Here is a 23,689-nt window from a genome sequence, read left to right as displayed (position 1 = left end):
CTACTATTAGTACTCGATACCAATTACCCCATGATACTCCGTATTACAGTAGTAGTAAACATATGAATACGAGTACTCAAAGTTAATCGTAATAAATTCATTAAATATTTTATATTGAGTTAAAATCTCAAAATTCCTATATTTTTATATTTTTATATAAGAGCCAAGAGGGTTGGAAAGTCACTTAACTTAATAGTTAAATGAATTTCGGATATATTTTTTTTAACGGTAAATTATGTGGAGGGCCCCCACCCTATCACAGGAATGGGTTATGAGGAATCGAACCCCCATCACTTGGGTGGGTGGGGGAAGATGGAGGGACTAACCATCCCTCTATCTCCTCATTCCTAAATGAAATTCAGATACTGTTATGAGCAAGGACTATATTATTCCAATATGTCACAATTCACAATTAGAATGTGGAATACAATTGATTATGTTCAGCAATCATAAATTTTTGTTCCCTAAAATCAATCAATTAAAATCAGTGCTAAATTTGACAGATTTGCCAAGCAGTTTTGACATTTAAATTTGCAAAAAATTCAACTTGTATATTTAATGTTACTTGAAATAATATTGGCAATCAAGTCCTCCATACATACCAAACTAAACAATCTTTAATGTGATAGACCACTTGATATCTTTTGAACTGACCCCCCAAGAACAAATTACAATGTTCACTCAGGGAATCAAAAACAAATTAATTATATCAAAATCAAGTGATGTTGTACAAGGAGTATATCCTATTCCACACTAAAGGGGTGATGAAAGAATAAATGAATCCCATACAGATTTCGCTGCAATAGCATCAGCATGGTTACTCAGCAAAGAAAGTGCAAGTTGCCAATCAACAGTTGGTCCTTTCACTTCTTCAGGTCCTGAAGTTTTGTAACAGGGTAAGTTCTGTTACCCACCGTCCGTTGAAATAATGATTTCGAGTTCAGAATAATAAGCACTGGCTTCAGCTTTCTGTCTTATCAGAGATAGAGACCAAGCACAACACTCACGGTTCAGCATTGGTTTCAGTTTTCTGCCTTGATGGAATAATTGAATATACACAAACCCAACGTTCATATAATTATACATCATCAAGGTTGAGGACAGTATTGTCATCCCACCAGATTTCATATGGGCTTCTTTCATAACTATCAACAGGAAATTGGTCAGCTGACATCATTACTTGGTCCAAAGAATCGGCCAGATTGGAGTCCCATTTGCTCTTGTTACACACACATTTGTAAGTTTCGTAATTTGCTGCTCTCAGACCCTCAGCAATCAGTTCCATCAAGCCTTCATGGCAAGCTCCTCCAGATCCCATAGCATTGATGAAAGCTCCTGCAAGTCCAGGCTGCCGAAAGGCAACCACTGCACAGCTCTTATCCACTAGTTTGACATCAAACTCTGCAGAGAAAGCTTCATGAGATCTACAAAGGAGTGTTTTCAGATCTCCAGCTGACAAACCGCTCCTGAATCCCCATAGGAAGACTATATCATCGCAGCTCAGTCTTATCATGCTACCTGATGAAATCCTGACATCCTCATCAAAGTTTTCAAGAGGACTACTACACGGGTCAAAAATGTTTGCAAAGTTTTTGAGCACTAAGCTATTGTCCTCGTTAATATGTTGCTGACCACGTTTGACTATGGAGTAGAGTTTTGCAAAAAGATGACTTATCTGTAAAACATTATGACCGTGGATCTTCCCTTCATTCATCTCATCTGGTGTACCTGTGTATCCAGTTACAAGTACACTTAACACTAGTCTCTTAACATTCCAGCAATCACAGTAAAATACAGGTCTATGGTTTATGCATAATAATTGCAAACATATAATCATTGAAAAGCAACTTGCCTTTGAGAGGAATATCAATATCAATAGGTGCAAAAAACCGGTTTCTCAAGAAAGATGAAGCTGCAGGCATGTTGTTCATGGTTCCGCTAGGGTTGAATTCATTCATTAAATGGCCCATGTCGATGATATAGGGGAAATAAGAGCTCAAAGAGTGCTTGAACTCGTCAATACTTCGAGGTAGAGAGCTCAGAAACTTTGAGTGAATAAAAGCAAAATCTGTATAAGCAAAATGCTGAAGGTCAACCTTGCAGAAAATTGCATTTAGAAGATGGAAACACTTTAAGCTGAAAAGTCCATAAAGCAGCACACACCATCAAGTGAATTATGTGCAATAACAGGTTTTCCTGAAGCAGAAATCAGATCAATCACTTCTCGAAATCCACGAATATTCTTGACTTGCCCCTCCTCCAGATCTTGAAGTTCTTTCTACAAATATTAAGTACAGCTTTATTCTCCAAAAAAATCTTGACTCCAAAATGCAAGAAAAAGACAATCTTGGATTATTACCTCAAAAAGAATTTTGTCCTCTTTCGAACTTGTCAAAACCATCCGAAGCCCTTGAATGCCCCCACGTTTTGTAGGGATTAACAGAGGGACAATGTCATCAGAGTGTTCTTTCATAAGCTGCAGCATATTGCCGAATTGTAAAAGAGCTCTTAACATATAACAATATCTATTCCATCATATTATTTAAAATCAGGCAACACACATCCAGTGAATTAGGAACATTGTATGCATAAAGATAAAAGAATATAAGAATATGCAACCTCAAGGACAAGTTGCACTTGGCGCTCACTGCAAACATCCACGTCAAGACAAGGTCTGGATCCGTGTTCACCCAAAACAACTTTTCTCAGAGCTTTGACCAATGGATCTGCAGATTAAAGATGTTCCACTTTCAGCTGAGAAGGGATGAAAAGAATTTTTCTTATAAAGCAGAATCGTGCACACCTTCTTGGAGCCTTTTTGAGTCTTTGCAAGCACTTTTCCAGGTCTTGATTCGTGACCTGATTCTCTCAATGTATACAGCATCAGCAACTGATGTGGCTGGCAAAGCTTGTACAGCATTTGCCCTCAGCATTGAATTTCCTGAATGTCGTTTCATACTTGATTCCTGAGCTCTGGATACATATGAGATCCCTATCCAAGAATTAAACTGTAATGAATTAATGATGAAAATAATCTATTTGGAAAAATCATGAATCTGGGAAGGGGGTAGTCAATGAGATAATAGAATTATGAGTATGTAATTCTAGAAAAGTACTGCTAGAATATGCAAGTCATCAATACAAACACCCTTTTCTAAACATCTTATGAGATAATGAAACTGCAAAAGCTTTTTCAACAATGTTTTGATCCCTATAACACTAGCAACAATCCTGAACCCTCCATCCTTAGGCCAATACTAGTAATAGAAACACATGAGTATGAGTAAGGGTTTAACAGAGAAATGAAGTATTGCACTTGCACATGTGATTTCACTCCTCATCTAGAAATTACCATCATATATGCAGGAATTAAAATCGAAACCGAGTCGAGCCATGGATGTCAAATACGATGTTTGACATGCAAAAGTGTAAGAAGGCACCCCAAATTTCAGTTCATCCCTTGGAAATAGGTGGAAATTATATCTGCAAATCATGAAAAAATAGTAGAATCACGACTTAGGCATCTGTTTCCAAACCAAGATAATTTTACATACATAATACAATCCATTCTCAACATGGTTATCCCCAACTCACAGTTTTAACAAGAAAATCCTTGGCCTAAACAAGGACTGCCACATGCTAGGTGATATGAGCTATTGCTCTGCAGCAGCTTATGAACTAAGGGCTGCTAACCTAAACACGCAGAGTACATGAAATTATGTCTTAACAATAACTAATAACAACTTGCAAGGAAGGACACTGAGGACCATACTATCGCAACCTCTTTGTTTACGTAAAGATGCCACAGCTGATGATAACCTAAGGTTCCAACTAAGTAATTTGCAGCCAAGGATGCCACATTGAAATCGTTTGAACCCATTAACCCAACCATACCAGAGACATGTTCAACTCTTCTCACCATACCAATATACCATACAAGTACTGTCTTTTCTCATTTTAGGTCGACAGGATGCAAATTAAGCTTGAAGACTTCAAATCTTCTGTTATATTATGGCAAATAATTATAAGTGGTCTTAAACAGACGATTAGTTCACATCTCAAGGGAAGCCATGCGCCTTGGAATAATTATCTTTCCGTGAATACAAAATGCAGGAGGTAAAGGTAGAGCATATACCTTTATTCCTAATAGAAGGTATTGAATTCTATAAATAAGAGGCGCAGCTAGAATCCTAGATCCCAGTGAGGCTGTGACCTGTGACCACAGTCTAGTAAACCTTTTTCATGCCAAAGCCCCTAACTAAAGCAGGCAAAGTCATATAGCGCATTTTTAAAATTTATGTATAACTCTTTAAACATTGATGGATGACAATTCCTTGAGTCCTCCTGTGTAGAGAAAAATGTCATCTTCAATTCTTCATGTTGCTGAAACAATTAGCTCTAAAGTACATATTGCATCTTACGCGTAATTGGTGTTTCTAATATTAATGCTTAAAGTTTCTACGCATTTCGTTTTCCACAAATCAAATTATTCCTCATGATCGATTGATCATCTTCCTTTATCCAAACATACATGCCCAAATCCAATAACACCAAAATTAATCAAGCCACACAGTAACACCATTAAGACTTTCTTCCTAAAACCCGGCCAAAACCCCCGAATCAATAAACCTAAATTAGTGAACCAGTATACAACATTCATACATCAAAACCAGATATTTACAAGATAAACCCAATAAACGCCATAATTATCTAGCTAAACCCATCACCACATTATAAATCCAATCAATCATCAGCTAAAACCAATAAACCCCCTAAAAAATTGAAAATTGTAGCTAAAACTATCACCAATCATTAAAACCCAGAAATAATCAGCTAAAACCAACTACCCTCAGAAAAGTACACAACCAAAATTCACTTACTTACCATTCAACATTTGCAAAATCATCAAACCCAGAAAAACTAAAGCAATGACAACCATAAAAACACCAGAAAAAAAAAGAGGATTTAAACCAAATAAAACAAGAAATAAAGGGAAATAAACATACGGGTAAGCAGTAAGCTTAGAAGCCCTAAGAGTAAAAGGGCAAATAGCAAACTGAAGAAGCTGAAAATTCTCTGAAGAACGCTTTGCCTTCAAATAGGCGATTTCGGGGGTGTCAAAAGGAAGAACCCTTTGCCATGGAGATGAATATGAACCAGTTTTTTGCAGACTAACTGCAATAAAATCGGAATTTGAAATGTGGGGCTTAATTTCTTCTAATACTTGACTAAAATTGGATTTTTTAACTTGCTTAATTCTCCATTTATTGCTGAGATTAGTGTTTTTAATGGTGTTTTCTATTTGAATTGAAGCTTGAGAACAGAACAAACGCTTCTTCATCATTGTAATATTTTTGAGCAGCTGCTGCAATGGCTTCCCGAATTCTCTGGTTTTTTTGGGTTTCTAGTGATTTGCAGTCGAATTGAAATGGGTCGGTCCATGTTGATGAGGATGACTTCAGGTTTATTTTATTATTCATGGATTTTGCATTTGTATTGGGCCTATGGCCTACCAAGATGTATTGTATCAACCCAAAACGAAAAAACAATAGAGGAACAAGGTTTTTTTTTTTTTTTTTTTTTTTTTTTTCCTATTTAATGGGGAGGCAAAATTTTGGTTTTATACATTGTGAAATGCATGGGAATTGAAGGAGATAAGAATTGAACTTATATATGTACAATAATCATCTATATTTGGTTTTTGGAGTGAAACAATGTGATTAAAACTTTGACCTTTATTCTTGGACTGAAGACTGATTCGGACCGTATGTGATGGGCCGAAGAATACCTGCGCAAGAGAGTATGTTAATAGGCCTCGGCGGTGTGTCCAAGGAAACTCGTCTAATGCCTAAGTCAGTACGTCTGATTAAAAGCTCAAGGAGATAATTCAATGCATGCAAGTAGTGCTGTCAAATTTCAAACCGAAACTGTTTACTACCCGAAACAAACCGACCCTAGTGAGAACCGAACCGATTAAAAACCGTTTTTTTGAAACCGAAAACAGACCTGAACCGTATGTAATGAATCCGAAACTGAACCGATCCGAATAACGTTACACCGTATAAGAACCGAACCCGTTCTAAACCGAACTGAAATCAAACCGAATCAAAAAAGAACCGAACTGTTTCTAACCCGAAACCGCTTTCAACCCGAAATCGTTTGAACCAGGATAAAAACCATTTGGTAAGAATTTGGGGGTATCCAAATGTGTTCCCCAGCGTAAGCGGGCTGATTTTACCCATGTGGCATGCAAGTGGATTTGCTCAATGGATGATAGAAGACTTTGGACTTGTTGGCACGGAAAGGCCTTTGAGGACTTATAGGCTTTTGACTATTTAATGGATTCGGCCAAAATAAGTTTATTTGGACCTCAAACATTTGGCATTCAAATATACCCAACTCTTTAAAATGACCTTCAATAACAATGTGACATACAAAATACTTAGTGTTATTTAGTGATGAAGAGAGCACTTTTCTTGGTTATTAGATCAGATATAATAATGCAATTAAACCTAGGTTAAGTAATTAAGTCTCATGTGAGTGATAATGTGATATGATGTATCATCATTTCACTTTGCTAAGTAGAGCAATTAAATTTGTTGAACATCATATTCAAACAGTCAGGCGGTCAAGCCCCTCAGCTTGGACCACTTATTACTCACTATTGCACTACCACTAATTCCACTTTAGTTGATGCTATATAGATCTAGCTTTAATCTTGCACATAGTTCCACATAATTCTGAGTGATATGAACACCAAAGATGAGAATATCAGATCGAGGTCACCCTATATGTATCATGTATGTGCTAATATAGATAAATACTAAGTAATATTATTAGTTAAGTTTTTGCAATTATGCTAGCCTACCTATTACATCACCCTGAAATGCGCAAAGTGAGTAAGATCTATATAACATTCTTATATATTAACATTATGTACACATCTGTTTCTCTATTCTTTATATAAAAAGTACATGGGATGCTATAGGCAAGATGTAAAATGAAATTTGTTATACTCTCCGATCCATATAATAGACATTAGACAATAATGAAGTGTTACCGTGTTGGATAGGCAATAGGCATCGAGTGGTACTCAATACCTAAAACGAGTAAATAAACAAATATCCTAGATTCTAGTAGCAATAAATTGTAGCTAGACTTTGGATTTATGTATATGATGAATGGAAAGCCAATAATATAAATGAGGTAAGTTGGGATGTTGGCATGTTGCTTAAGCATACAGGCTCATCATCCCACAGGTCAGGGCGTGTAGCAGTGACCAACAAAATTGGTTGTTAGAATGTGCTTATTCACTTTAACCACTTTATTTCCCATTTGAGTATTCAATATCCTTTTTTTATTACATCTTTTTCGGTCAATCTACTAAAAATTTACTACAACTTGCATTGGTGATACCCATATAATCAATTATCAGCCAAGAGTGGCCAATTCTTGTTCTTTTTGTCATAGAAGATAATATAATTTTCTGAGGTGTATGGGAGCTTATGTATCAAGTTATGTAAAATCATTTTTTTTTTTTTTTTTAATAAAAGGAAAGCATTCCATCACTTATTTTTTTTATCTTACCACATATTGAGATTTTTTTGTATTTTGTTTCAATCAATCTATTAGTATATCCTTTACATAAAGAGACCTTTATTGATTTATATACCTTTTCGGATTAAGGACTTGTTCTCCTCACCTGAAACAAGTAGAACTGGTCTGAATTTTTTAAGATCTTATCTGAATTTTTCTGATCTGATCTGATTTAACAATTTGACTAAACTTTGACCGCATTTTAATACTAATCTATAAAGAAAAATATTATCAAAATAGATCTTATTAGATCGTCTCATTATGAACTTTTTAAATATGTAATTTTTATAAAAAAAAAAATCAATACGCAATTAACGATATTTAGCAATAAGTAAATGATAATCCAAAGTTCTGATCTGGTCTGATGTGAATCTTTCTGATCTGATCTGAATGTATTAAGGAATAAGGAATAAGTATCTGAAATAAGTTGAAGAGAACAAGTCCTAAAATGAAAATATTAAAATATATATATATATATCAGAAAAAAAATACTAGTAATAAGCAACTCCATCCATTCAATTATGATACCTTCAATAAAGCAATGGGAGTATATTTTTTTTTTTTAAAAAAAAATAGCAAAGTAGTGAAAATTATGTAAAACTTGTATTTGATCTTTTTTTAATTTTACAACGCAACACAACCACACAACTATTAAATGTTTTCGAAAAATCATCTCATATCATTTTCAATTCCAAAATGCTAAATAACTTAATAAATTTACGTAACAAGTTGTCTAACGACTATTTTAAAAGTCAAAACAACACAAATAACTTTTTATAAACTCAACTTACTTTCTACCCGGCCATTAGATGTCAACTTAGTGATTTAAAGTCCTAGAGGTAGTATACTAGTATGTACTTAAGATTTGGGATCAAATCTCTTCTAGATCATTACATATGTAGCTTTTTTTTAACAGTAAAAAAAAAAAAAAAAAAAAAAAAAAAAAAAAAAAAAAACTCAACTCCTATCCGAAATTAAACCTTGATAGCATCATCGATTGGGTGAAATTGGAGCACCTTCCTTATCTACAATCATCTACCAAAACTTGAGTAGACACTCTACAAAGTACTCCGTATTTGGTACGTATCAGTGTATCACCAATTCACCACAATATTTGCATGGTAGGAATTGAAGGAAGTAAATCAAATATGTATTAATGTATGCATCTAATGCGAGCGATTTTAGCTTACGAAATGCTAACTTCATAATTGCACTTCACGTCATCACTCCCTTGTTCATCCATTGGTTGAGTACATAATAGTATAAACTATAAATGGGTCTCTAATAGTTATATTATTATATAATTAAAATAAAAGCTAATTATAATAATACAAATTCAGAATATTCTTGTGTTTTTGACGTTGACCTTTTTGGATAAATTGGCTGCTTTCTAGCTTTGATAATTTCTTTTGGGACACTCATTCAAAGTCGAAAGCAAAACAATTTTTTTTAAAGTTAAATCTTTCCCTTTTTATTTTTATTATTTATTTATTTATTGGCAACTCTAGTCTGCTATTGAACAAAACAATAATATTCTGTTGCTTTGTACTATGTGGTACTGAGTAATAAACACATTAACGTTTGCAATTAGAAGTAAAAAAAACTTTTATTAACGTTTGCAATTAGAAGTAAAAAAAAAAATTCTTATATGACTAAAATTCTAGAAACATGGCAATAGTTTTCATAAATTTAATTTAGTTGATGTTGTGATTTGTGAATACTCTTAAGTCTTAAAGAGTTCAAGTTGTGATCAAAACTAGCAAGCTGGCCATATTCACAAGATCACAACACTTGCGAACCCATGCCGAATCTAGTTTGGGGGTGCGTAACCTAGCATGTTGGAAATATTGGCATGTTGCAAGAGGTTTTTTTTTTTTTTTTTTTTTTTTTTTTTTTGGTGTTTAGAGAGCCACAAGGGCGGAGTGAGAATCGATTGCATGATCTCCTGGAATCGAGAAGGAAGCTCTAACCACTGTAGATATCTCTCACTCTCTTGCAAGAGGTTATGACAGTACGTAGTAGTATTAAGCATGTAAATACAATTCTTTATACAAGCAAAATATAAAGGATGGATAGTAACCACTTTGATCGGGCTTAACTAGATTTTAAACCCGCATAATGTACAAATGTTAGACTACTTAATTAAGTAAAATTGATCTGATCAAATATTTCAAAATTTTGGTTAGTCTTTATTAGTTGAAATACTTATTTGCCTTGTGTGTTGACGGTTGAACTTGAATTCACACTTAACTAACACCTAGATTTTTATGTTCATATACGCCATATTAAGGATCGAAGAAGTTAATTAAGTTAATATGGAAAGCTAGTATTATATATCATTATAAGAGTAGGATGCATAATGAAAATTACTAAAAGTAGTCCATAAAAATAAATGAAATGCTTAGACAATTTGATACGACATACATGATATCGATCAAATTTTAACAGTACAACTGACAACTCTTTTCGGCCCACAAATAATTTCTCATTTAATTCTTTTTTTTAAAATATTTGTTTATTCTATGATCGGTAAAAAAAACCTATATAATCCGTATTAAAATGTCCTCGTGAAGTTGTGAATTGTGATGTTGTGCGCCAAATGATCGTCTTAAAAAAAATACGGAGTATACATTTGGAGTCCATGATAGTATGAAACGTGGCCAATGACAACTTAATACGAAGTAACAAATTAACAAGTATTTAGTTTTGGAAGTGGATCATCATAATTATTTAATGTTATAAATTAGTATGTATAACGTAGCAAATGTAGTAACAAAATATATTTACTTCCACGTCCAATAGATCCCTACATCATTTCCATTAACCAATCCTCCACATGTTACAATTTTCATTGAATTTAAATCATTTTTAGGGCATATTCACATTTATTTAATTTCACTTCATTTCAGCTCTAATCAGTTCAATTCAGTTCAACTCTAATTAGTTCAATTCAGTTCAGTTCAGTTCAATTCAGCTCCAATTAATTCAGTTCAGTAAATGTGAACATGTCTCTTCTCTTTTTTTTTTTTTTTTTTTTTTTTATTTTAATTTTTTTTTTATTATTATTATTGGCTTAGTGTATTTTATTCTATATAAGATTTTTTTTATTTATTTTTTATTAAAGCTTATTTTTACTTTTTTGCTATTGCATTTGTTCTTTGATCTATATTATTAATGTTTTAAATTAAAACATATTTTTTACTTATGTGAAATTATTTTTGCTAAATATATATATTTTTTTTACAAATACTTTTACTAAACTTAACCTATTTTTTTTTTAGTTATTTTAGATGGACATTAAATTAAGAGTTTACTTAAATAGATACAAGGAGATATTTTAAAAACTTTTGGTTAATCATGATATATATATATATATATATATATATTTTTTAAAAAAAAAAAATACATTTTGGGTTAAAATGTTTAATCTTAATTAATGACCCTATCCTTGACTTCTAAGCAACAGCAAACAAAATCCAAACCAATAAGCACACGTTTTGGGGCAATCCATCCATCACAAACTCTACTATAAATTTGTCGATCATAATTCACCTTCAAATGGTTCATATTTCACAACAAAAAAAAAACCCACCTTTTTCTCTTCGTTTCTCTCTTTTCTATATTGATTCTTGTAGAAAACGAGAGAAACTCTGAGCTGCCATGGCTAAACCTTGTCATTATATTCTTAATCACATACCAATACCAATTTTAATGGTGTTTTTTCTCTGTTTTATAATTACTGAATCTGCCCCTCAAAGTTCTATTGTTACTCAACTTCCTGGATTTAATGGCACTTTTCCCTCCAAACACTACTCTGGGTATTAATTTATCATTGCTTTAATATAATTGTCTCATTTTTCTATTTTGATTTTCATTTGCTCTGTTTATTTATTATTCAATCTGTCTGACTTGTAGTCAAATGAATGACTGTTATGGTAAATTTTGAGCATTTCTTGATATGTTGATGTTGTATAAATGATGTGTTAAGGTATGTGACAATTGATGAGAGTCACGGGAAGAAATTGTTTTACTACTTTGTTGAATCAGAGAGAAACCCATCAGAGGATCCTGTTGTTCTTTGGCTTAATGGAGGACCCGGATGCTCGAGTTTAGATGGCTTCGTGTACGAGCATGGTACGGGTTTTAAACTAGTTAAACAATACGTTCTGTTGTTACAACTTAAGGTTATTTTATTTTTCAAATGTTATGAATTTGGTAAAGGTTAATATTCACTGATGAATACTGTCTACATGAATATGAATTAGTTTTTTTTACTGTGCATCTCAGGTCCTTTCAATTTTGAGGCAGCAAAGACAAAAGGAGGCTTGCCAAAGTTGCATATTAATCCATACAGCTGGTCTAAGGTCATAATCGGATTCGTGTTATCTCATCAATGTGCATAGTTTAGTCACTAAATTCATCGTTTGGAAATTAATTTGATGTTATCACAGGTTTCCAATGTTATATACTTGGATTCTCCAGCAGGAGTTGGGTATTCTTATGCACAAAACATTAGTGAGTATGATACCGGGGACCTTAAGACCGCCTCTGATACACATACATTCCTGCTCAAGGTACATTTCAATTTAGGCTTTATTGTGATGAATTTGGTTGATATTATAATCTCTTGGTATCTTGATCATTATGGTATCATATATTATATTGCTGAAATATTTTTGATATTATTATGATATCCTAATGATCATGATACCAAGAGATATATGATATCTCATAATATATATCTAATTAGATAATTGGATACTTAATCCTGATGCTGCTGATATGGTGTGTGCAGTGGTTTGATATCTATAAAGAGTTTGTTGCAAACCCATTTTTCATTGCGGGTGAGTCTTATGCTGGGATTTATGTGCCAACCCTTGCTTCAGATGTCGTGAAAGGTAAATTTTCCTAAGATTTGTGAGAACATGATTGTTACATTCCATTTGATAATAAGGGTAATAATAGTGCCTTGTGGTATGCAGGACTTGATGCTGGTTTAAAGCCTGTTATCAATTTGAAGGTAATTTAAGATTGTAACTTGGTGCATTTAAAAATGGTTTCATGTCCAATTTTTAATACCTTTTTGTGTTGGTGTACAGGGTTATTTGGTAGGAAATGGTGTTACAGATGAAACCTTTGATGGAAATGCTTTAGTGCCTTTTGCACATGGAATGGGCTTAATCTCTGATCAATTATATCAGGTACACATAGTTTTCATCTATGTCGGAGACTATCCCCGTCCTCATCTTTATTGACTCTTTAACATTTATTCAGATCATCCCATGATACTACTGTAATATAATGTGCTCTTGGAGTCTTGGTTTATGAGATGCCAAGATCAAGTTACATGATGTTTTTGTAGTCATTTACAGCAAATGTTAGCATTGTCACATCATTATTTCAAAGGAAATCTTCCTACTGGACTAAACAAGTTACAAAGTTGTTTCATAATTTGCAAGAAAACCTGGCTAGCATTGCAGAACTTGTTCATCTATCCTTTTTTTAAATAAGGATAATCATACCAAGAAAACATCTGTTGGCTGACAAATTATAGTCTAAATCTGCAGGAGGTTGTCACTCAATGTGAAGGAAACTTTTACAATCCGAGTTCTGATAGTTGTGATGCCTTACTTTCAAAAGTTAACCAGGTTAATATACTTTTTTTAATTCTGGAAATTTATTATATACATTGATTTGGTTAGGTTTCTTCTTAATGCATTTTGATCAACTGCAGGATGTTGATGGATTGAATATATATGATATTCTGGAGCCTTGTTATCACTCCCCTGACTCAGATATGCAGAGTACTGCTCATCTAAGACTACCTTCGAAAATTTTCAGCTTCAAGGCATTAGGAGAAACTGAAAGACCTCTTCCTGTGAGGAAAAGAATTTTTGGCCGTGCTTGGCCCCTCAGAGCTCCTGTGAGAGATGGACATGTTCCTACCTGGCCGGAACTTGCTAACAGCGCTTCTGTTCCTTGCATTGTAAGTTAGCAATAACAGTTCTATGATGAAATTTTGTACTAAATTGCATAGTACTATAATAGGACTAATTTTTAATGTGTATATATGCAAAATTTGAAATATATAGAATGACGAAGTTGCAACTTTGTGGCTGAATGACAAGGCAGTGAGAAAAGCAATCCATGCTGAAGAGGTAGGACTGCACACCCATCTCCTTTCTCTGCCAAAAGAGATGCAAATAAGTATTTCTACATGTTAAACTCGTTTTTCTTTTGATAATGCTCCAGGAAAGTGTGTCGGGTCCCTGGGAACTTTGCACAGGCAGGATTTCATTTAGCCATGATGCTGGAAGCATGATTACATACCATAAGAACCTCACTTCTCGAGGTTATCGAGCCCTCATTTACAGGTTAATCAGCTTGCTGATATCTATTAGTGAGATTATTAAATATATATCAGCATAATTGTACTGAATGTAGTTTTTCAATTTTTTTGTCAATCTGACAGTGGAGACCATGATATGTGTGTTCCATACACTGGGAGCGAGGCATGGACAAAATCTGTTGGGTACAAAGTAGTAGATGATTGGAGGCCATGGGTTTGCAATGAACAAGTTTCTGGGTGAGTCTCGGTCTTCAGACTTTGTGATTATAATATACTGATGGCATTGTATGTTAAACAAGTTTCTTTAGTTTACAGTGGTAATAAAATTAACTGCTATTCATTATAATGCAGGTTCACACAGGGGTATGAGAAGAATCTCACTTTCCTTACTATAAAGGTTGGTCCATGCAGCTATTTTTAGCTAATTACACAAGATTTTAAAAAGTTTTAAATAGTTGCAGTTATTTTTAGCATGAGTAACACATGAATTCTTTAATATGAGTCTGATTGCAACATGGAACATTTCTGGTGCAGGGGGCAGGACATACGGTACCAGAATACAAACCGCGAGAAGCACTGTACTTTTATAGCCAGTTTCTGGCAGGGAAAAGTATATAAAATATTTCATGTTAATGAGAGTTAAAGTTGATTCATCTGACAAATAAACTTCTGTAGGATACAATTTGAAAGAAATATATATGGTCATGAATCTTAAATGCATAATTGTGTATGTATCTGTTAACTTTGTTGGCTTCTGACTCTGTTAAAACTTTTGCTACTCTTGCTGATATTACATTGGAGACTCGAGACATGTCCTACATTATAAAAAATAAAAAAATAAAAAAAAGAACGTCTGCAATTTTGACAGAAAGGATAAATCTGAAAACCTAGGAAGATAGAAATACAGTACAAGGTTATAAATAGAACAATCAGAAAATTGTAGTGGTTTTGGTAACATATCATTTGGTTCTACATTTCTGTCCATTTCTACTTTGAAAATGCGCGTTTAGTTATGTTGTTACATTGCAACATAGCTATGTAAGTCTTTTGCAAAATCATTTCATTAAGAGCAGATTTAGATAAAAGAGCTATTAGCAGTTTAACAGGAGAACTACTGCTTACAGATGATCAGTGTTTTTATTTTAAGACATTCAGCCTGGCTTAACTGACAACACAAGATGAAATAAGCATCTAATGATGATATTCATGCCTTTCTATGCTTTCACAAAAGATTAAGGCATTTTGCACCAAGAAAATATAAATGATAAAGACATTTAAATAAGCAAGGCAATTTAAGTAGCTTTGTTAAAAAAAAGTAGCCTGCAATTTGTAATAACTAACACAGTATGTTTCCTGAAACATAACTAAAGATTCTCTGAAATACACTACAGAAAATTGCATTATCAAATCAGAATAATCCCTCTCCCAGGCTTTGATCAAGATTTATTGGCCCCGGAATAGAAATTTTTGCAGACAAACAGGCTCTTCTCTCCTCTAGTTCTTGCTTCACTTGAGCAGTGCGAGCAAGGAAATCTCTTTCCTCTTTATCAACCTGAGCTTTCTCCTTGTCAATAGCCATCAAATACTCAATCAGAGGCTTGTTTTTGTGCAGGGCCAAAGCCCTTTGAACAAAAGGAACTAACCAGCCTACCGACAATCTTGCACAATGAAGGTCATACAGAACGGATTCTAGGTCCTTAGCTAAGGAATCAGTCAAGGTCCTAGCTGTAGTATTTTGAAGAGTGATTATGAGCTTTGCCAGTGATTCTAAGGCACAGGTTAACATGTCTTTGCTTTGTACTGTATACTTTCCAACTAGGATGTCATGCTTGTTCCAAATGAGTTGCAAAGTTGACAATAGGTTGGGCTTGATGTCTAGTGATTCTAAGCTTTGAAACTTGTGGTTTGACTCGCAATCCTTCGAAGCCTACAATACCAAAGAAGAGAAACCGAAAACATTATTCCTTGAAATTTCCGTGTAAGATTTTTATAGAGATGCTTGCATAAAATCCTGAAGGAAAAAAGCATGCTTACCAATACTGATGGAATTTCAGGTGTAGTTTCTGCAGCAGAAGCTTTCTTTGACGTATCTGGTGCATTGCATGAACAAAATCAAGTCAGAAATAAGGGAAAAAAGAGGCATTTACAATGACATAACATGAAAAACAAGCGAACTTGGGCTGTCAAAAAGGTTGAATCATCAGATTGGGGGATGGTTGGTGAAGTTACCTTCCTCATGCTTTTTATCAGAACCAGGGGGGTGGGAGGTAGGTTTTGCTTTTGCTGCAGAGTCTGATGTGCTTTGTTCCTTGGATTTTGGTGCACGCGAGGGAGTCAAGACATGTTCGTGTGAAGACGTGCCACCTTGGTTGCCTGTACCAGGTTCCATCATTGCATCTTCCTCAGGTTCACTTCATAAATATGCAAAGATGAAGTAGAAATGTCAAGTTTAGCAGTTAATCAGGCATATGTCTATGCAGACAATGGTTCTCTCATTTAACAGGATTAAACTTAAATTTCTCTGAACTATAGAGTAAATGTGCTATCCCAAAATAACTGTCCAGCTGCATCTTATACATACTACAGCACACTAATAAGTCTCTTTACCTCAGTTCTTACCTTATCAACCTTAAACAAAGCTGTAAGACATAAGTGATGCATTGTCCGATCCAACGAAAGAAAAGGGTAACACATACCATAGCATATTAGCATTACTAGACAATTTATCAAGTCATATTTCAGCTGTATAAAGCTTAATTACAATATCTAAAAGTAAAATCTTTATTCCCTCTTTTAAAAAATACAGTTAATTCAAATCATCTGCACATATACACTATAATTATTACACACCACAACAACAATGATAATTCAGCATGATTCCTACTTGTATAATATATGATCATCTTAGTTTATGTACTATGTTTGGTTAGTGGGTTTAATTTTTTATTCTCCTAAGAAATAGCTTCTACATCCTGGCTGAATATCCGTTCAAATAAGTTTCGCAAAAGCAAACACAACTCCAAAATTGAAAATATATCTTCACAAAAACCTTGAATTACTTTTGGACTTTAAAGACTAAAATTGATTACCATTGAGAGTGTGACGGAGATGAAGTTGATTGAGCCTGCAAAACCCAAGACGGCGGAGAATAAAAGTCAAGAGGACTGCCAGGGGAACCCACAGTCAGTATGGAATCATCATGATCATGCTCTCCCAACTTAAAATACTGAATCTTCTCTTCAACAACCTTAGATTCACCGGGTTTACTATAGGGACGAAAGGCGCTGTTGGAGAAGATAATGCAATTTCCAAGCTCAAAACCAGGAAATTCAGCAGCTGAAACAAAGAAACTACTCGATTGCGAAACAAACAACACCTTAGGATCGTAATCATCCCCAAAACTCTCCACCTTAACCCAACTCCATGACTTCTTATCAGCGAATTTACACAACTTATAAACTTTGATCAAATCATTACTTCGCCTAATCAAAAACATATCCCCAGATGACTTTAATCCCACAAGACGCTTCCTCGATCCCTTGCTTACACAATCCGGCTTAATCACCGGCTTTTCGACTAGGGTCTTAAGTACAGCAAATTGATTAGTAAACATCCTGTACAACTTCCCAACTCTATCAATCACATAATTTACACCACAAAAACACACCACATCATCGAACTTGTCAAGCGAACCATACGAAATATCAAACCAAGGCAACTCCGTTCCATACCGAAACTCCGGCCTAACCGCAGGAGACCCCCCTAACTGCCCCCCTCTAAACAAAACCAACAACGAACCATCATCGACACCGGTCGGAACACTTTGATCATCAAAAAACGGCAGCACTTTATCATGACAAAACAGAGCCCTTGAAGGGTTACACTTATCCTTTTCATCAGCCATATGGTAATCAACAACAACACAACGCGGCCGAAACCGGTCTAGGCTAAAATTCTCAGGAATATCAGGCAGTAGATCACCGGAAAGAGGATGGCAGAATTGGAATTTCCCTTTAGTGATCTCAACGGAGGTGACTAGCCATGGTGGGCCAGAGACAGGTGGTCGGAGGAGGAAAACAGAGGATGAAAACAGAGTTTCCAAACCCACATCGTACGGTAAGAGGGCGGAGATTGCGGTGGCTCCACGCCATTTTTTACAAACTGATTTGAAGTTTTGTAGATCTTGTTTCTTTCTAAGGCGTTTCGCAATCGATCGGAGAATCTCCACCGGAAGGTCCGCCCAGAGTATTTTCCGGCGAGAATTTCGCATATTAGTACAAAAAAAGAGTTGATTTTGGTTTCAATTCAAAGAGTTGAGCTTGAGGTTTAATGGAGGAGAGAGAAAAAATGATGAACAAGAATTATTAGTGTTAAGGTTAAGCATCTCCGTCTCTTCGTATTGGTTGTTGACTTGTTGTTTTTATCTTCCCGCGAAAAAACTATGTTTTTCGCGCGCAATATGAATGTTTGGTAATAGGGTTGGCCCAAAAGCAGCTCATTTGGGCCTAGCTTGAATTTAATCCAACTAAGTGAATAAAATACATCATACTACATAGTTTTCAAGCCATGTCCGGTTTTTAAAATTTTCGTAAATTAGAATATACAGTAAAAGTTTTCTAGAGAAATATAACATAATAGTTAATTATACGTAATAAATAGTCAAAAAAAATTATAATAATAATAAATATAATGAATTTTCTAAGAAAATTAATAATAAATAAATATAATGAATTTTCTAAGGAAATTAATGCTTAAAAAAAAAATTACCCTAAAAAAAAACTCTAGTTCAATTGGGAGTACTAGTAATATTCTTCTCTATAGTTTATTTCTAAAAAATTTATACATTTGTTTCCGTGACAATTTATCAAAAGTTTTATAACTTGCCTTAACAAAAAAAAAAAAAAATACAGAGTGACTGTAGCAAATAAAAGAAAAGAATCATATTTCTTAAAAAAAAAAAAAAAAAAAAAAAAAAAAAATCATATCCTTCTTCAAAAAATATTGATAACTTAGCAAATAAAAGAAAAAGATCACATTGAGGGAGAAGATAGGATTATTAAGCTCCCTTGCACAAAGCGGTCTAGCCTGAACACTTTCAGAAGACTTTATCATTTCAATTTGATGAAGACAAACAGATGATGGAAATTCCGGGATAATACTTTGACCTTCACATAGAAATGTTTTAATTTGGTTTGCTCTTAATTTAATTTTAATTGCCTATTTCTGGGAATTTAGATGCATATAATTCCCTTTCAAAAAAAAAAATGCAATTAATTAATTAATTAATTACTATAGCTGGTTCTTAAACTTTCTTGTCAAAATAATTATTCCTTTTTTTTCCCCCCCGAAGGGAAGGTGCAAAATAAATTAATAAACCATAGAGTTAGTTACAGACATCAAGTTTTGAGCTGAGACATCACTAGCTGAAACAAAAGAGTTCACAGTAGTAACATTTTTCGTTCAACGCCTCCAGATTGCACCTAGCTTCCTTCGCCAAAATGGACTATGGATCATCAATTAGTTACATCAATTGAATTGTAAGTAACTTGTTTTCTTAGCATCATAATCAAGAGTGTAACATAAAACATTGACTCGTAACACTAGCGGATGCATGAACCAGGCATATAAGTTTATAGTACAAGTACAATCTGATAAATCTTATAAAAAGTCGAATCAGTCTTTTAAATAAATCAAATTTGATTTAATAAAAACATACAGACTACTATCAAACATACAAACTTAATTTATTCACTGGTTCTTCACTTCTTCAAATTCCAATATACTTTATTTTTTTACAAAAAAATACACACACAAGATTATTTTTAATTAAAGCAATAAAATATAAAAAAATTGTGAAGATGGAATGATTAAGAGCGTAAATACGTACCCTGTAAGTGGAAACCAAGTTGGAGGAGGCCAAATCAAAGAAGAAAATTGGGATGATAATAAGCTGAAGCTGTTTTTTCGATCAATTCTATAACTTCCAACTTTGATACTATTCTCAGATCCAAACAATTTCTTGTCATAAGCATCAGTTGCATTGCGACATAGAGGGAAACAATTAGCGGCAAACACAAGACAGTTTCCCTTATTAAATCCAGGAATATATTTAGTCTCAACATAGAAACAATGTTTTACTCCTACAAACAACACTTTATCTTTTCCTAAGTGTTTAATCTCCTCCCATTTCTCATCTCGGCTATTAAATTTGTAGATCTTGATTCGAACTTCCTTGGTGTGCTCCCTAACCACCAGGTGGAGCTCCTGCTCCTCCGATGTGGTGTCCACCACCAACCGCCTACATCTACGGCCGGGTACTTGTCGGTCGTGGCCAACAATCGGTTTAGACACCATTACAAATTTTACCTTCATTGTGTTAATGTTTAATTCAAACAATCTTCCTTTTCTATCGATCCCACAGTACATCTCTTTAAACTCAATAACATCGTCTAGGTAGTCAAAATTAAAATTACTCGAGTCCAAGTCTAACTTTTTCCAACGATACCTTACCTCTTCCTCCTCGTCCTCATCCTCATCTTGGCTTTCTGGTACTCTTACAGTGAGTTTTCCTAAAATGCCCTCTTTGTAAAAAAACCAAGACTTCTAAACAAGTCGATGACGAGCAGAGGACAATAACTTTACGAACGTGACTGTTAGCAGAATAGTTGAAGTCGTACCCTTGAGCGAGCACAAGAGGATGGAACTGCATCAAGTCGAAACTAGGTGGGATGGTCTCGACTCGAGTCCCGGTAAGTGGATGTTGAAGTTGAATCGACCCTGCTGTGTCCGAACCTCGGGCCATGATCATCCACGGCATTTGTAAAGTGTGACAAGGGTTATTATTATTGATCAAACAAATGGAGTTAACTTCAAGAATTAACTTAGTGGTGGAATGGTAAAAGGGTAAAGGAGGATTGGAAGGAATAGGGAGAACAAGGGAGGTAGTAGGGAATGAAATTAAAGGATTTTTCCTATGAATTAGGTTTTTCTCTCGTTTCATACAAAGTTGATTAAATTTGAGGATTTGTTCACGAGTTTTGAATTGTTTGGAAACTTTGTGGATGATTTCTCCAGATTCTTCCCATGAGATTGTTTTGTCGTCCGTAATTTTATTTTACTTTGGTTTTGCAGTGTTTTTAGCTTACTAAAGATGGAGAAAGAAAGAAAAAAAAGATGGAGTGTTTGAATAGGTTTACCCCCAAGAACTAGAAATAAAAAAACCAAAAGAGGACAAAAAATAAATAAAAAAAAAAACAAGCAAAAAATTATGCAGCTTCCTACGACCATATTCGTTAGACTATCGAGTCTATGCTACCTACTTTGCTTAGTTTCAAGGCAGTCCACAATTTTCCACAATTTTCTTTAGCTTCCATTATTCTTTTTGGCATTTTAAATTTTTTTAAACTACAATATAGGTAATCATTATCTAAAACAATTTGACATTAGGGTACATGGTGGCTGGTGCACCTAGTAACATAATGTAAATTTTTGCCCTAGATTCAATGATTAACTGATTAATAATCACCCATATAAAATAAAATACCTTAAAATATGTTGTATATCCAACTGATCCAAGTTTATATAATCAACTAGGTTAAATCCCGTGTCATGCACGGTCATAATTAAAATTTACGACAAAATTTATAAAGAATGGTGTTAATTCAACAAATTTATCCAAAAAAAAATATTTGTAACAAAATAATAGTCTCTAATTAAAGATATTGATGGTCAAAGTTGTGTCGCAACAAATGTGCAAATTCAACCATAACTTATAAAAAACGGAGGAGCATAATATAATAAAATGATTTTGTTCAATTGTTCTTATAAACGTTATATATATTTGTAAGATTTATACAAAGTATCATACCAAAATTATTATTCCTATTTTTAATTAAAATAAATTTTAAGTCGGAGGAAAAAAAATTATAATAATATTATGATAATCTTGGATGATGATATATGTCAATACCTTAATTTTAAACTATGTTAGTATATTTGTAACTAAAAGATTTATAGTATATAAAATATATGTTAAAAAATAATAAAAAAAAAAAATTTAATTGAGTATGATTGGATTAAATGTGTTGTCAAATTGGAAATAAGTATTATGGTAGGTTATAAAATGGAAGTTATTAAAAATTGTAAAAAAAAAAAAAAAAAAAAAAAAAAAAGATAAAAAGGCGGAAAATTTTTTTATAACATCGTGACAAGTGTCACTTTAGGTTCGCTTTTAGTATAGGTTAATTGATGATAAGTAAAACTAAGGGTTTGTTCTCATTGCCTGAACTCAGCTGAAGTGAACTGAATATTTTATAAAAGAAGGAAATTAGGAGCGGAGCGGAGCTGAGCTGAGCTGAGCTGAACTAAATTGAACCGAATTTCAACGTATGAGAACATGCCCTAACTCTTTCACCCTTATGCATTAACATTAAAATACAAAAGTCAACAAATAGAAATCCTCGCATAATTGCTCATATGCACTTGTTAAGCTTAAATGTTACCCTTCAATTTCTTGTTTTAAAATTGTTAAGCTCGATCATTTACATAAGTGTTTAGTTTTCGGAGCGTAATTTGAGGGCCGTAATTTCGACTCCGATTTTTTTTCATTTTTTATTTTAAGAAAGTACTACATAATTTTTTATATAATATTAAGTATATATAGACTTAAAAGGATATTTTGTTTATTATTTTTGTCTCCAAAATTTCAATGTCATTCAAAACTAGTTTTCAATGAACGAGAAACTTAAAAGGACAATTTGAAGGAAATTTAAAAACACATAGCAACCGTCAATAAATCAATAATGTAGCAATTTTTTTAAATAATGTAACATAAGGTATGGAAATTGGAAAGAAATCTTACAAAATACTCCCTCCACGAGAATTAAGAAAGAGAAAGTAGTACAAGTATGTTGGAAAGTTAAATTCACATGATTTATAAAAATGTCGAGAGAGAAAGTTAATTAATGGATATTTTAGGGCAAATAAGATGCTTATTTTGGGATTATATTTTGGCCTAAAGGTCAAAGATGAAGAGACATATTTCCTAAAAAAAAAAAAGGCAAGAAACTTAGGGACTAGTAAAGTATGGGCAAAAATGCATGTAATAGTGACTATACACTACTAACCACATATATCCTTTTGCCTTGTGTGTGAAATCTTAGTATTTGTCAATTGTCAGTATATCTTGGGTTACCCTATAAACTAAATACGGAGTAGTATAATCGTAGATATTTCAAAAGTAATTTTTTTTTTTTTATGCAATTCAAAAGTAAAATCCAATATTTAATTGTAGTGACTAGCTTATTTAGTTGTTACTTATTAGTGACTAGGGACTTGAGCGAGACTATAGAAAATGGCACAAATTCTTCAAAACGGACACTTAGGGTCTGTTCTCATACGTTGAAATTCAGTTCACTTCAGTTCAGTTCAATTCAACTCCTAATTTCCTTATCTTATAAAATATTCAGTTCAATTGGGTTCAGTCAATGAGAACAGACTCTTAATTGAGACATTTGACGTTGAAGTTTTGGTGAAAATAATACTCTATTTGTCCCTTATGGATAGTCTTTTATGGCTAATTTTAAATTCTAAAATGATAGTCCTATTTGTTTTTTTTCAAATATCATTAATATTATTTTTTTATCAAAATTCCCTTCCATTTATAACAATACTTGTGCAAATTTAACTATTTCATGTAAACTTTGCTTTTCAATGTACTTTTATTTCTTTTTTTTCTCAACTTTT

General features: G+C 33.6%; 4 protein-coding genes across 4 annotated transcripts; 1 reads left to right on the top strand and 3 right to left on the bottom strand.

The window, feature by feature from the left end:
• Window positions 1–681: 681 nt before the first annotated feature.
• On the bottom strand, window positions 682–5,568 carry LOC145590350 (poly(A)-specific ribonuclease PARN-like). The gene is made up of 8 exons (XM_081646987.1): window positions 5,007–5,568; window positions 3,353–3,483; window positions 2,804–2,992; window positions 2,620–2,726; window positions 2,360–2,476; window positions 2,164–2,278; window positions 1,853–2,068; window positions 682–1,728 (listed from the first exon to the last, which is right to left on the bottom strand). Exons 1-8 carry the CDS (start codon window positions 5,342–5,344, stop codon window positions 1,079–1,081), a joined length of 1,863 nt encoding a protein of 620 aa, XP_081503113.1. The 5' UTR covers window positions 5,345–5,568; the 3' UTR covers window positions 682–1,078.
• A 5,541-nt stretch (window positions 5,569–11,109) lies between these two features.
• On the top strand, window positions 11,110–14,668 carry LOC145590334 (serine carboxypeptidase-like 20). The gene is made up of 14 exons (XM_081646986.1): window positions 11,110–11,414; window positions 11,585–11,730; window positions 11,884–11,960; window positions 12,048–12,170; window positions 12,392–12,494; window positions 12,579–12,616; window positions 12,696–12,797; window positions 13,164–13,244; window positions 13,331–13,582; window positions 13,689–13,754; window positions 13,849–13,970; window positions 14,069–14,182; window positions 14,297–14,342; window positions 14,480–14,668. Exons 1-14 carry the CDS (start codon window positions 11,257–11,259, stop codon window positions 14,561–14,563), a joined length of 1,512 nt encoding a protein of 503 aa, XP_081503112.1. The 5' UTR covers window positions 11,110–11,256; the 3' UTR covers window positions 14,564–14,668.
• Window positions 14,669–15,284: 616 nt separating this feature from the next.
• On the bottom strand, window positions 15,285–16,623 carry LOC145590318 (uncharacterized). The gene is made up of 3 exons (XM_081646985.1): window positions 16,175–16,623; window positions 15,980–16,035; window positions 15,285–15,872 (listed from the first exon to the last, which is right to left on the bottom strand). Exons 1-3 carry the CDS (start codon window positions 16,335–16,337, stop codon window positions 15,354–15,356), a joined length of 738 nt encoding a protein of 245 aa, XP_081503111.1. The 5' UTR covers window positions 16,338–16,623; the 3' UTR covers window positions 15,285–15,353.
• A 407-nt stretch (window positions 16,624–17,030) lies between these two features.
• Window positions 17,031–18,215, bottom strand: LOC145577805 (putative F-box protein At1g44080). Its single transcript, XM_081635246.1, has one exon. It carries the CDS (start codon window positions 18,213–18,215, stop codon window positions 17,031–17,033), a length of 1,185 nt encoding a protein of 394 aa, XP_081491372.1.
• Window positions 18,216–23,689: the final 5,474 nt, after the last annotated feature.

The sequence above is a fragment of the Chenopodium album genome, chromosome 2 (assembly GCF_948465745.1).
Source record: "Chenopodium album chromosome 2, dcCheAlbu1.1, whole genome shotgun sequence".
NCBI classification, from domain to species: Eukaryota; Viridiplantae; Streptophyta; class Magnoliopsida; order Caryophyllales; family Amaranthaceae; genus Chenopodium; species Chenopodium album.
This window is presented reverse-complemented; position numbering and strand designations above follow the sequence as displayed.